Source organism: Macaca nemestrina, chromosome 2 (assembly GCF_043159975.1).
Source record: "Macaca nemestrina isolate mMacNem1 chromosome 2, mMacNem.hap1, whole genome shotgun sequence".
NCBI classification, from domain to species: Eukaryota; Metazoa; Chordata; class Mammalia; order Primates; family Cercopithecidae; genus Macaca; species Macaca nemestrina.
In genome coordinates, this window is record NC_092126.1 from 191,512,750 (window position 1) to 191,528,308 (window position 15,559).

At 35.2% G+C, this 15,559-nt stretch overlaps 1 protein-coding gene and 1 pseudogene across 10 annotated transcripts in view; one reads left to right on the forward strand and one right to left on the reverse strand.

Moving 5' to 3' along the window:
- The window catches only part of LOC105477406 (zinc finger protein 654), a 78,962-nt gene that overhangs the window by 11,689 nt on the left and 51,714 nt on the right, over window positions 1–15,559 (reverse strand). For 3 of the 10 annotated variants that reach the window (XM_071092561.1, XM_011733882.3, XM_011733881.3), the window contains 3 exons: window positions 8,145–8,280; window positions 5,398–5,600; window positions 4,571–4,710 (listed from right to left, as the gene is read on the reverse strand). In XM_071092561.1, coding sequence (XP_070948662.1) covers window positions 4,571–4,710; window positions 5,398–5,514 — 257 coding nt within the window. In that variant the 5' untranslated portion in view covers window positions 5,515–5,600; window positions 8,145–8,280. Of the gene's footprint in view, window positions 1–4,570; window positions 4,711–5,397; window positions 5,601–8,144; window positions 8,281–15,559 lie in introns of those variants that run through there. The other 7 variants (XM_071092562.1, XM_024791446.2, XM_071092560.1 and 4 more) reach the window with 4 other exon arrangements.
- LOC105477405 (chromobox protein homolog 5 pseudogene) overlaps window positions 1–15,559 on the forward strand; it is a 44,638-nt pseudogene that overhangs the window by 6,690 nt on the left and 22,389 nt on the right.

Here is a 15,559-nt window from a genome sequence, read left to right on the forward strand (position 1 = left end):
AGCAAATTAGAATTCTTCAAAACATGTCATAAAAGTGTACAAAGCATCATAATCTAAAAGTATTAAAATAATTAATGAAAATAGTTTTTAAAAGTGATGAGCATATACTTTGAGCTCAGCACACACAGGTATTAAGTCTAAGGACGGCTTGATTACCATCATGAGGGTGCACATAGTCTACTTAGACAATACAGAAAACACAAAACAGAAAATGACAGCAAGCAACATACAAGAAGTAAAACCAAAATTCCACTTCCATTTCATGCTAGCTATTTATTAAGTTTCAGTCCACTATCCCCCCTTTTTTTGCACTCACTCTTTTAGAATTCTCTTGAGGTTTCATACCTTCCTACTGCATCTCTAGCTTTTACTGCTTTCCAGTTTTCATGCCTGGGTGTTTCAATTTACATTGCTTTCCATCACCTTAACCCACTCAGAACTAATCATATTCCTGCAAAATTGATGATCTTTTCCTAGATCAGTCAGTGACACTAAACATTTCTCTATCCTCATCTGGTTCTAACCTGTTTATCTTGCAGTGTCTTTACATTTCAAGTATACTTTTGCCCTCAGCTGTATCACTCTTTCTCAATGTTACCCTTTTAGGCCCTTTAATTTTACAGGTGTATTTCTAGAGTGGTTTCTAACCTGATCTGTTTTCAGCCTCCCTGATCACATTTCATTTAGTGCTTATGCTATAAAGTTAACAGCAATAGAAATGTGGGTTTTAGAGTTAGGAGTTTCAGGATTTGAATCTTAGGAACTCCTTACTCTCAGCTAAACTGCTTTATTTATTCTCACTTTTGTTTATACTGACTGCTGTACTTGGAAAGTACTTCAGGCCTAAGATGAGCTTATCTTTCAAAGGCCTTATCAAGTATCTCTTCAGGAAAGCCTTCATGAATACCCCAAACTAAAGTGATACCTATTTCAGAAAAGATTCCTCTTACTGATTCATGCCTATCATATGCTTCCTTGTTTATATTTTATAAGTCCTACCTATTTCCCCAACCCTTAATATATTGTAAATATATACAATGACACATTGTTTAGTGGATGCAGTGGCAAGAACATGGAATTGGAAATAAGAGAGACCTAAATCTCAATACAGCATTATACACTAGCTGAAGTGGCACACCCAGTTCAATGAGTCACCCTTTTCTAGGAAAAGCCCTAAAACACAAAGGTAGAAAGCCAGTGGCCATGTCTCCTGTGTGACCCTCCTCTGCATTCCCCTTCAGATATTAATTCAAGGCTGGGAAAATGATCCCAGTCAGGCTTGTCAGAATCTCTGAGATGTTCTCAATTCTAAACTATTAAGCTTGGGGTTTGCTGATGTTCCTGCTGGTCTGCAGCAAGAGAGACTGAAGCCAAATGACAGAAAAGAAACAGATTTTGAAAAACATTATCAATGTCAGTGTCCCTGGTAGCAGTTACCTTTGAGAACCACCTGTGGCCTTCCATGTAGCTTTCATGTAGCCCATACTGCACCCTAAATATTGTCCTATACTAGTTAGGCACAGGTGCTGTCACTTGCAAACTAGTACAAATTCCAACTCCATTTCTTACTAGCTGTATGATTGTTATCTCTTTTATATACAGTTTTCTTATACATAAAGGTTGGGATTATTCCTATTCAGCATCTTTATCCAAAGAATTAAGAGAGATAATTGAAACACCTAGGTGAAATGTCTGGCATATACTTCCCCTAAATGCTGAAAGCCTGTAATATGTACATTGCAATATCCTAATAAGTTTGCCAAGAGAAGGCTACCACTATGGATTTTTGCTTTAAAGCAGGCAAAGCAGAAATCTTAGGATAGTGTTATGAAGCTCCATTTTGACTGGATTTACAACATGGGATCTTAGGTGTTAGTTGTACAGTGGATTCTGAAGGAAAACAAAAAACAATGAAAAAATCCTGAAAACCATTGATAGTCTTTTAGAAGACCAAAAGAGCAGGTTTAATGAAGCTTATACACATTTTCTTTTATTCAATGTGTGCGTTAGAAAACACAGCACATTTCTCAGGTAACCAATACAAGACCCTATTAACTACTAATACTACCATTAAGTCGTCTACTTTCTGAGGAAAACCTATATAATGAGGTCAGTTACCCTTACAATGCAGATTTTTTTTTTTTTTCAAACTTGACCCATTTATTTTAAGTAATTTTAATATAGCAGAGGCTGGAAGACTGCCTAAGTTTGAATCCTGGCTTCACTAGTTACTAGCTGAATGGCTTGAACACAGTATTGAATGGCTTGAACACAGTATTATCTCCATAAGCTTGCTGGGTTAAATTACATATGCATATATAAAGCAAAGAATATAGGAAGCACTCAGCAAATATTTGCGGCTATTATTATTATTATTAATGATTGTGAAAGAGAAATGGGTTTAGCAACTTGCCCCATTGGCTTGGGATACAGCAAAACTGTGGATCCGGTTCTATTCACACAGAGGGAAGATAAATGACAAGCTGACTCATAGGCAAGGCCAGGATGAAATGGACAGCACAGACTTTGGAGGCTGAAAAGAATCCTGCTCATCAAATTACAGTGAAAATTAACTTCTAGAAGGAAGAAAAGGGACTTTTTCTAATATTCAGAAATATAGAAAAGAGGTAGAAGAAATAAGAGGGTAGGCCATCAGAACCCACACTACTTAGAAGGAAGGGACAAAAAGAAGGCTAAAGACTCCTTTTTGGTTAGGCAGCTGGAGACACTGAGCTTGTATTCTTAGAAGGTGCCTGTGGCCAGGAGCTGGAAGACAGGCATTATAATATGTTTAAGGTCCTTCCCTAACCAGTAGAAATGGGTTACCAATAGAAGAAGAAAATAAAATGTATTTTTCTTTTCTTTTATTTGTGTGTGTGTGTGTGTGTATGTATACTTGTTTCTAGTTATTTATGAGTATATTACAATGAAAGAATTAAAGTTACCCTGTTTAAATAGTGTGATATAGCTCAGGGCAGAGAACATTCCTATTCCCATAGGAAAAGATCTATTATAACTGTCATGACTGTTTTCAGTTTCCAAATAACCACATATCAAAAAATGATAATACTTCAAAAATTACAGTTATATGCAGTGTAACAACATTTCAGTGAACAGCAGAATGCGTATACAACAGTGGTCACATAAGATTATAACATCATTTTTACTGTATTTTTTCTATATTTAGATATGTTTGCATAGACAAATACCATTGTATTATAACTGCCTATAGCATTTAGTACAGTAACACTGCCATACAGGTTTGTAGCCTAGAAGCAGTAGGCTACGTCATATAGCCTAGATGTGCAGTAGGATATACCATCTAGGTTTGTACCTCTACAATATTCACACAAGGAAATTGCCTATTGACATACTACTTAGAATATATCCCCATCATTAGGTGCTGCATAACTGTATATAAGGGCGTATGTATGTCTTACCACCACCTCCTAATCCCTTTCTCTATTTGAAATTCCAATTTACATGGTATAATTTTAAATAAAAATTAGCATAACCTAACTAAAGGTATATTGTAACCCCTAGAAAACAAATTTACCTGTTTCCAGATCCAGGTCTGCTACTAACTAGCTACTTGACTCTTATCTCTGAGTTTGAAGATTTTAATCTATAAAACAAGAATAGGGCCAGGCACGGTGGCTCATGCCTGTAATCTCAGCACTTTGGGAGGCTGAGGAGGGCAGATTTACTTGAGCCCAAGGAGTTTGAAACCAGCCTGGGCAAAATGGTGAATCCCCGTCTCTACAAAACAAACAAACAAAAATTATCTGGGCATGGTCGCACACATCTGTAGTCCCAGCTACTGAGGAGGCTGAGGCAGGAAAATCACTTGAGCCCAGGAAGTTGAGGCTGTAGTGAGCTCTGATCGCACCACTGTATTCTAGCCTGAGTGACAAAGTGAAACCCTGTCTCCAAAACACAAAAACAAAAACTAACCAAGAATATTGAAGTATTATGATTTGCAGCTATATGCCTTCAAGCTATTGTTTTAAGTATTTGAGAATTTAAAAAAATGTTTATAGCCCATGATCATTTCAGAGTATTATGTTCAGCAAATGAAACCTAGTTTTCTGTTAAGAATATAATGAAACAGCAAAGTGGTAAGAGTTTTGTGTGTTTATGTGTGTATATGGGTGTACTGGAGTCGAGGAAACAGAAATCCTTAATAGCCCCTGAAGAGTGTTTTTATTTTAGGTACCTTAAAACACTCATATTACATTTTAAATTACATGATTGCTAGGTAAACCTACTGCTTCATATATTCTAGCAAGTTTTAAATGTTTTAAAACTCAGACTCCAAATTAAAATTTAATTTCAAACCATTGCTTCATTATAGCACATCCCTTAAACATTTACACTACCAGTTTAGTGGCACATTATCATTTTCTTTTTAAATTCTCTAGTTCTTAGAATCTACTATTGTTCCTTGCACAATCAATTTTTTTTTAAGTAGCTTGATATTTTCACACAATTTAAAAAACAAAGTTCAAACTGCAGTTTTCTTTCTGTTGCCCATCTTACCATTTCAATTTCTTTATTTGCGAACACTTACCAGATACAGTACATATCCCCATTCTGGAGCTGTGGAATAAGAAAGGATTCACAGAGTTGCAAGGCTAACATAGTTTTGCCTTCTTTTTCGGCATTACAGATGATATCAATTCCACTCTTACAATCAGTTTTCAATAAATGCTGTAAGAGGAAAAGAGAAATCAGTTCATATCATTAAAAGTATCTAAGAAGCTAGTTGCAATAAATGTTTAAACATTCAAAATGAATTACTTAGATTTCTAGTTTTCTTCTACAAAAACAATGATGACTTGTACAGAAATATTTTCATGGTTACATAGTTTCACTGTACAGCACCTACATTTTACAATGACTACTTTTAATCTCATTAATGTCCACAACCTATAGGTACATATGATCCATATTAGGAAAAGATTAATTCCTTCACCTTAAGAAACAAAATAAACATGAGCATTTTACCTCTAGTACTTTATTTTAAAGGCAAGATCATAATGTTTCTTGGGTTTTTTTTTTTTTTTTTTTTACTCCTGGCAAGCTGTGAGCTTGTTGACTTTTATTTGACCTCTTCTCCATCACATCAAAAGTGCAATGTGAATAATACTTATTAATGAGTATATTTTATTGATTTCATCATTTGTTAATATCAGATTTTGACTTAATTCAACATGACCTTAAGTTATGGTGCCAAAAGAAAACACATCTAGATAATGTAATCCTTAAATCTTTGGCATTACTGTAAAAGGAATTTAACAACAACAGTGGGCTACTATTTTTTTTGGTTTTTTTTTTTTTTTTTTTTTTTTTGGCAGGGTTAAAATGGTAATAGGCAAAAATAGTCTCAAACAATACCTCCCGGAATAGCTGATCTTCTACAGGTGACATAAACAGACATGTGAAGAGTGCTTGATGGAAGTATAAGTCTTTACTGATTTCTGGGTGATTTATACAAGATTTAATAAGAGCCATTGCTTCGGGTATGCGTTCACAAGCAATTAGGTATCTGGCACGTAGTTCAAAGAACAGTGGATTTTCAGAACTTAAATATTTGTTCACTATATTAAAAAGAAAACAGACTCTATTACTCTCAAGAAAAGATTCTCTCAAACTTTGTTCTTTGAAACTTTACCACTAAAATATGGTTTCTAATTAGATTTAACTACTTAAATAGCATTTTCCTTAGTAGGAGTTTATTTGTGAAAAGAATATTCAGTTATATGGTTGGAAAAAGGAAAATAAGAGTGACACCAAAACAGTGCTCAAGAAATATTTGTTGATTTCTTCTCAGTCTAAAAAGTAAATAACAGAAACAAAATTTTAAAAGAAAAAAAATTTTCTTCTTTCAGTTCACTAATATGTTAAAATATGTTCCAAGTAACATGGGTCTATGTCTTTTTAGTCTAAGATTACATACTTTATCTTCTTACTGCTCAATATTTTCTTTAAGATTAAAAGGCTGAATCCTAGTCTGTCACATTAAAACCATGTTAGTTCACATTAATTATAGAGATGTAATCTGAATTAATGAAAAAGTTGAATCACAAGAAAATATATTTTATTTAAAGATAAAATTAATCCAAAAGTAGTGCCAAATAGGACTGCTTATTAATATACATTTATGTATCACTAAGGATAATTACTAATTAATACTTTACACAATTTTAAAATATATAAACACCATTAGCTACATAACTTTATTTAGACCTAACAACAACCTTATGATGGGTATTATGATACTAGCTTTATAGATTGCAAAACTGAGTCTCAGAGAGGTCAAATGACTTGCCCAAGGACAAATAATTAAGTGGCAGAGCAGGAACTGGAACCCATATTTTTATGATTTTGAATCCAGAAGTATTTTAATTACTTATATTTAATCAGTAGCTTCTAAAGTGCTTACAAATGTTTTATTTTGGCTTAAAAATTTGTCTTGCAATTCTGTTTACAATATATGATACTGACTTGTATAGTTAATGCAAAGATAACTTCACTCTGGTCTTTCCCCTAATCATCACCAACTAGAGAAAAGTCATCCATATCAATGAGGCTCTAGAGCAGCTTTTCCCAAAGTGTGAGGTATGCTAGTATAGGTATCAAAGGAGTATTTATTATTTTAATGTAATTCCCAGCCTAAATGGTCATCAGCCCTCAGACCAACCAATAACAGGTTTATTCTAGATTCTACGAGTGAAGCCTAAATCTATCCCTTAAAAGCTCAAACTTTCTTCTCCCCTGTCCTCACTTCTCTTGAAGCTCTGTCCTTGTCTAGCTTCTTCCCCTCTGGACACATGCAGTCTCTTCATAATTTTCTCCAGTCTGTCACCCTTGCCTTTCCTGTATTTGATTCTTCATACTTCTTCAGTAATCCAGCTCTTCCTCCTCAGCTTCAACTCTCCCTTTTCATTTTTTTTTTTCTTTTTTTTAACTCCCTTTCCAAGATCCACACCTCAAACACCAGTGTCCTTTTTACCCCTTGGGTTCTTTATAACACTGTCACATATACCTTAGCCCTATCCTCCTAGTTTTGTCCCACCTCCCATCCCTTCAAAGCTCCTCCTCCACTTAACTGCATTCACAACTCACCCTAACCCCTTAACCTGTGACTAACAGAAATAACCAGCTCAACAAAATCTGTGGAATGAAGTGTCTTTCTCACCAAACCAAGGTCTAACTGGTTCCAGGGTTGGGAGGTCTTGTTTTTTTCCCCATTGGCTGTCTCATAACTAAACTCCATTGGCTCTCTCCACACTTTTAAATGTTTTCTACACTTTTGTGCTTATTCACTGTTACTGAGCTTACACTCTACAGTTTTAGTGATCCAAAATGTTCTGGGGTTCAGGAATAATGTGGGGAACATTTTAAAAAAGAATTAACTAACAGCAGTTGACAAAGCCTCCTGCCTTGAAAGAAAAATTTGGCCTACAAAGGACCACTGTTAAATCAGATTGGACAGGAGGTGATATCAAAGAAATATGCAGGTAGTAAGGGTATGAGACAAAACTTCTAATTCATGAAGTTTGGGAAATACTGCTCTAGAGTACTTGGAATTCAAATTTATTCATTCAGTTAGTCACTTATTCACTCACACATTCATCATGTGGTCATTCATTCAATCCACAAATACTTATATTAAGCATCTACTCTGTACCAAGCACTGGGCTAGCTACAGGATATGCAGTAGTAGTGACAAAAATTCAGAGTTCCAGCCCTCATGAAGCTTCCTGTGTAAGGGAAGGGAGATTCCATATGCTTTCATGAAAAGCAGACTTTTTGTTTCTTAAAAAACAGAAAAAGATGTTCCTACTTAAACAGATTTTAAAAATACAACTGAAGTGACAAAAATACCCTCTCTGTAAATAAGTAACATCTAGTAGATGTGTTACCACTCAGAATTTCCATTACGAGAAATAAATGTACCGATCCGGGTGTCAGAAGTCACTTTGGGCCAGGTTACAAAAACACTGTTAATGTGAAAATACATCACTCCCATTATTCAGTATTATAAAATGAAGAAAAATCACTATTACTGCTCTAGTTAGTAAATGAAAGTGTATTTGCTTCTCACAAATGTTGGTTTGGTTTTGAATCTCCTGAAGTACCTATCTCCTGAGATGCTGGCTGAGCTTTAAGGACAGCTTGCAACACTGGATCTTCCCATGGGCCACCATCTCTAATGATTCGAGTCACCAGTTCCAGATTCACATTTCCATATCTGCGGAGGTGATTCTGGCATTCCTAGGAGAGAAAAATCATTTTGGCTCTGTGAATTTAAAGGGGTTAAAAACTAAACTTGATCATCATTGTCAGTAAAATGACTGATGGCCAGTGAGGCAGCTATTAAATTATAAAAGAGAAAGGGTTACTACTGTAACCTAAGTAGGGTGTCAAAACCCCATGAACACAAATAGGCTTTAATGCCAAAGGTTATACAGCAGTATCTGTATAATTGGACTTAGAAAATCCCAAACAGGGATGATGTGTAACCTAAGGGACACATCATTTCTAGGAAAAGAACCAGGTTGCAAAAAAATGAAAAATGTTCAGTTAAATTTATATAAAGGTTCATAAAGTTCCTCTTAACAATGGCAGGCAAGAGCCTGACAAGAAAAAAAGTGTGTGGTACGGCAGGGGGCGTGGGGTGCCTGCTAAATGTACAGTCTCTCTCTGGCTGGCAGGTAGACAAAAGTCTCCCGTCCTGATCTCAAATATATAATCTAAGTCGTGGTAGAAGGCTGCAAGATGGAGATTCTATTTCCCTTTGTTGGATAGTTAGATTTGCAGTTTTGGGATTTAAAAAATGACAGGTTAAAGAAATCTCTAAATAAGTAAATCCAACCTCTGCTTTAGATTTAAAATAAAGATGTATTGTTAAGTTGGGCAATAGTTGTGAATTTGTCCACACATTTTCTGGGTTTTTAAAAAAAGGTATTTGAAATGTTTTTTCAGAGAATCTGCTTGGACTTGTAACATGAAATTTGTAACAAGTCTGTAAGCAATGAATCTTAGTTTAGTGAATTTATAAATCTCGTTTATTAGATTTAGATTTATAAGCTTTGTTTAGTTTGATTATGCTTTCTGATTAATTACATACTTTGTTAAATATTGTTGGTTTTTTTTTTGAGATGGAGTCTCACTTTGTTGCCCAGGCTGGAGTGCAGTGGCGCGATCTTGGCTCACTGCAACCTCTGCCTCCTGGGTTCAAGTGATTTTCCTGCCTCAGCCTCCCAAGTAGCTGGGACTACAGGCTTGTGTCACCATGCCCAGCTAATTATTTGTATTTTTAGTAGAGACAGGGTTTCACCATGTTAGCCAGGACAGTCTCGATCTCTTGCCCTTGTGATCCGCCCACCTCGGCCTCCCAGAGTGCTGGGATTACAGGCGTGAGCCACCGTGTCCAGCCAAGGTATTGTTTTTAAAAATGGTTCAGAGAATCGAATTTGACAATTTAAAAAGATTAACTGAATATCTAGTAAAAGTATTATTTTCAAAAATGCATAAATAGAGCTTAAAGTGTTAAGAAAAAAACTAGATGTAGAAACTGGCGATGTTAAAAAAAAAAAGTGAGTGTTGTACATCAATCAAAACACAAGCAACTGCCAGAATTCTGTGCTCACAAAATCTCCCAGATATTAAAATCTCTCAGATATTAGTAGCAGTTATAAAGCAAAGCTTCAGAATTTAAAAAACATATCTTCACAAATGTTACTTATTAGACGAATCAAGGCTACATATTCAAAGTGGCTACAAACACTTTGCTTTTATTAAACTCTCATATTCTTTCATAATTTGCTGAGATTATATAGTGATTTATATATGCCACATTGCATTCCTGGTTAAAATAGACAAAAGAGGTTTTACTTGTTTTATGAGAGAATAAAGTAGTAGAAGAAATCAAGCTTTAAAATAAAGAATCATTCAGTCAAGTAAAAACATCACTTGTAAATAGTCAAACGTTATGAAAATAAGTATCTTCTAAAAGGTATTTAAGGTTGGTCCCAAATTAAGCAATCAAGCAAACAAAAATCCTATAAACAATGGGCAAGTTACTTAACCTCTCAGCTCTATCAGTCAATTCCTCTGTAAAATGGATACTAAAACACCTACTTCATAGGATTGTTGTGAGGGTAAAGTAACGGTATACGGAGAGTGCTTGGAACAATGCCTAGCACCTCGGCAGCACTCAAAAGACATTAGCTATTATTTCTTCTAGTATTTTAACAGTTTGAATAAATCCTTTAGGGCATTTAATTTCCTTGGCATGAAATTAATTGCTGCATTTCCACATGTCAGCATGTTAAAGCATTCATTATATATGTGGTAAATATAAAGGTATGAATTTAACATACATGGAACATTGTAATGATTCTTGGCAACAGCTTCATGGGTAAAAACAAAGATCACCTGAAACCTCCCAAGGTAAGCAAGGTAGCAAGCTCCCAAATTACTCTAGACATACAGATGACTGCCCTGAAAATTCAACTACTGTAAGCTCTCTTTTGGTCCAAGCAAAGCACAAGAAATAAGGTAAGTTGGACACTAGTCCCTGAGTCATTGGTGAGCTTAGTTCTGCTGCTCAGCCATGGGACAATCCATCTTTCTAGTTGTCTAAGGATAGGTGAGGCATCAGTCAGTGCTATGGGACTTAGAACTGGACTTAGACTAAGTCAAGACGTATTTCCAACTTCCTAAAGTTGGCTGAAAATAAGAAACACTTGGACCTCTTTTTAAAAAACAGATTCCTAGGACCTAATTTAGACCTACTGAATCAGAATTTCTAGGGGAAAGCCCTGATAATTTGAATATTTAACAACTCTCACCCACAGGCAACTTTGGAACACTTTTAAAATTACACCTCCCACATTTAGTGTATACTCCCATAAATGATTACATAATGAATTATATACTTGTACTCTTGCCGATCTTTGTTAAAAATTAGTAAACTAGCTTCCATTCCTTTTTCTAAGATAAAAATAAATTATAAATGGTGTTTTTGTGGATGTACACTTCGGGGGTCAAAAATACCATATTTTGGAGAGCACTCCTATAGAGAACAGCTCAGGATAGGAAACAGATGAAATAAAGATTTCATTTTGGTCTGTTTAAAAAGACAAAGGAAGAAAGAACAATAAGCTTACAAATATTTTTTGGCTCCTTGTTCCTTAACTAGAATAGTGGCTTTTTTGGATGATATTCAAGGTAACACCTCCAAAGTGAATAAGGAAGCACTTAAATTACTGTAGAATTCACAACTTATTCTCTCCTTAGGGTATATATACACATTGTATTTTTCTTTCTTTTTTTTTTCTTTTTTTTTTTTTTTTTGAGACAGAGTCTCACTCTGTCGCCCAGGCTGGAGTGCAGTGGTGCGACCTTGGCTCACTGTAACCTGGGCCTCCCAGGTTCAAGCGTTTCTCCTGCCTCACCCTCCCGAGTAGCTGAGATTACAGGTGCCCATCACCATGCCTACCTAATTTTTGTATTATTAGTAGAGACAGGGTTTCACCATGTTGGCCAGGCTGGTATTGAACTCCTCACCTCAGGTGATCTGCCCACCTCGGTTTCCCAAAGTGCTGGGATTACAGGCGTGGGCCACCATACCCAGCCATACATATTGTATTTTTCTAGAATATTTACTTAAATAATAAATTGTGCCTCTATCTTAACTTAATCCTTTAGTAAGTCATCAGTCTATTATTATTGATACCCACATTACACTGTGCTAAATATAATCCCCTTAATTACTTCCATTCAACTTTGTGTCTTTGCCAAAGGTGGAGAGAAAATACAACTCCATCACTTCTTTCAGAGTCCATTTCTTAATGTTTAACTCCAAAAGGAAGATTTCTTTTCCCTGAACTGGTTGCCATTTTGGAGAAGGCACCTACAACATGTGTCTGTGAAGCTACAGATCAGTGTTCTGGCCATTCTACATAATTGGTCTGGATCCATCAGCAGTTTATCATAGGATGAAAGTCTTACTACTTTAATCTCAAATTTAAGGACTTCTGAACTTACCTACCTACTCATTCACCTATTGCACATCATGAATCCTTTTCTTCAGTCTGGTTTCTCTCACATCTCCCAAAATTCACCTTGTCTTTTCTTACCTATGCCATTTCTTATGTCATTCTCCTACAACTTCCATAAACGTATCTAAATCCTATCTTTTCACAATCCCACTTTCCCCAAGAAGCTTCAACGACTACCTTAATCCATAATAAACTTAATTTCTTCTCCTGCCATATTGAACATTTGTGCTACATTATTATGTAAGAGGAAGGCCTTGCATTACTATCTTAAGTGTTGACATCTTCTTAGGTGGTTAAAAGTTTTTTCAAACAGAGACAAAAAAGGAAAGATGTGCCAGAGAAGATATATTCCCAATAATAAATAACTTTTTAATCAAAATAGGGTTTTATAGAAATCTGTGTAAATGGAAGCACTATGGAGTCTGAATGAAGATTCCAGAATAAAGCTAGAGACCACCACCTATCCAATTCACTCATAAGCAAGTTATTGCAGCAAATTAAGACAAAAATGTAAAAGGTCTTCAATATGGTTAATATTATAAAAACAATATTTAAATTACAGTAGTCTTTATAATACTTTGAAATGAGATGAGAATAATCTTATTACACGTTCATTGGTTATCTCATAGCAAAACATTTCATAAAGTTATAAAATTTAAGGATGTTATGCATTTTTCTTTTACAAAAAGGCAATCATGTTTAATTTGCCATTCTTTTTTTATGGTAGGTTCCTGAGGAATATTTACCTTGTATTTTCAAAAATTAATCATTCTGAGCTTGCCCATATAAAATAAAGGGGACAGTTATAACAATGAAAGAAGTTACTGTTTTTCAATACAAAGTTTTTACAAAGAAAATAACTTAAAATGAACGTTTGGAAGTATTTGCATTTATTACATGATTGCTGTTGCCAAAAATCAGTATGTCACCTATAATGCTTCTATTATGCCATTAAAAAACTTAAGAATTTTCTGTTGAAAAATTTTCAACTGGAGCATTTTAATGAGTTTTTAATTCATTAGTAAAAGTGGTTAGTATTAAAGAAAACATGGATTGACTTTAGGAATACAAATTTGGTAGTCAAATTTTGCATAATTCATGGAAGGCATTTTAAACTGAGCATCATGATTCAGAAAAGAAAATTTTCCTTTTTTTAATTTTGCTCATCTTTGTTTGGATTTATTATTTATTTAACTTTAAATTCTGGGATACATGTGCTGAACATGCAGGTTTGTTACATAGGTATACATGTACCATGGATTTTCTGCACCTCTCAACTAGGTACTTGTCCTAATGCTCAGACAAGAAATTTTCTATCAAAAATATCCTTTTAACTTATGACCAAACATCAAAGTAAACTGAACCTAAAATCCGACTTCGAATTACTGTATCACTGTGATACAGTAATTTTGAAAATTTTTCAAAAATACACCATAATCACACTACTGTCAGTGACTTTATACTGTTGAATTTAAAACATTATTTTAGTTTTATCCTTTTTAAATGTACTTTTGTTTTATAACGTATATAGTATGAGTACATGTGCATAAGTAATATACGCACAAAGGGGATATGTGCTTAAACTGTATTTTAAAAACTGTATGGTATATCAGAAGTCTGGAGACCCTGGTCTTAGGTATTACTTGTTTTTTTATTTGTGTTTGAGGCTGAATATAAAACTCATGTTTGTCTTCTATTGATTATCATGTCAGTTTTCTTCACCATCTCCTGATTTGTTTGTTCCTTGCCATTTCTACAATTACCATTCTAGTCTAGGCCTTTGTTGACTACCACTCAGATCACCAAAGTAAAGTTTCTTCATCCCTCCCCATCCCTAATAAGGCAGTCTTTAGAAGGTTTTAAAATCTTAGACAATAAAGCTCTTAAGATAGCAGTATAAATAAAACATTTAAACCTGTGCTTTAGCCATATACATTACTGTAAACATATGAGTATATCTTTATAATAGATTAGGGAATATGGCATAGAAAGAATTCGAATGCTGGGTTGAGAGTAAGACTTAGGTCCTCATTCTGCTTCTATAAACCTCAACTCTGATGGGGCTTAATTTTCAGATATGTTAAATAAGGGAATTGGATTAATAATTTTTAAGATGACTGTCAGTCTCAAAATTATAAAAATGTATGAATGCCTATAAGTTACATTATTTGATTATTTAAAATAAGTAGAATTATGTATTTACTGAGCTATTTAAGTATACCCTTTTTGGGACTTTGGAGTTGTCCCTTTTTTGCAATTTCACTTACATTCATGGAAGATACTATGAACTCAACCTTGGCAAAAATGTACAGATCCTTTAAGGAAAAAATTTTTTAAACAAGATATCTTTCCAGTTAACTGATGATAACTGAGGTATTTATCCTCTTTAGTCATCTTTACTTAGAACATCTGTAACAGAGAACTGTTTTGCTAGCAGGTAAATAAGTCTCTATCAAATCCTTCATGCCCAAACAAAGGGAGAAGGAGAAAGTTTATATGTACTACAGTTTAATTTGGTAGATCATGGCCTATGAGAGAGTAAAGAAGAAGCTTCAGTGAAAGACAACTACACCTCTCTTATGAGACTTTCTTACCTCTGTGTAATGGGGCTGGCTGCATTTAGTTTGGGTCATCCCTCATTCTCTCAATGGAAAGAATGCTCTCATGAAAAGCCATATATATATATACACACACACACACACACCACACACATATATATATGTGTGTGTGTATATATGTATATATATGTGTTTTTTTTCTTTTGAGACAGAGTTTCACTCTTGTTGCCCCGGCTGGAGTGCAATGGCGTGATCTCTACTCACTGCAACCTCTGCCTCCCAGGTTCAAGCGATTCTCCTGCCTCAGCCTCCCCGAGTAGCTGGTATTACAGGCACGAGCCACAACGACCTGCTAATTTTGCATTTTTAGTAGGGATGAGATTTCTCCATGTTGGTCAGGCTGGTCTAGATCTCCCAACCTCAGGTGATCTGCCCGTCTCGGCCTCCCAAAGTGCTGGGATTACAGGCGTGAACCACCACGCCCAGCCCATATATCTTATTTTTAATGTGGATATAAAAGTCACTCAGGATTTCTGTCCTTTAGGCTCTGCTGCATGCCTGATGCACTTCTGAGAAGCGGCAACAAGAATGAGATTGATCACACCCCAAATCCCTACCACCTGCTATTTCCTCCAGCCCTTGTTGTTACAAGCATGGGATAGCGGGGGACATGACTGGATACCACTAGAAGTTCTCTCTTTCTCTCTGTATTATTTTTTCCTCTCTCACACATTTCCCTGTTTCATCGCATTCAGTCAATCAAGTATTATTTGTTCCCCCGCCCCCCACCGTCAATCTGGTTTCATCCCTGAGCAATTGACATCAAGCTCCCATCCTAATTTCCAGCATTTATCATTATTATTTTCCCTCATTTTACATTATTTTTGTCATTTCATTGGGAATCTCGAAAACTGCTAGATATAATGA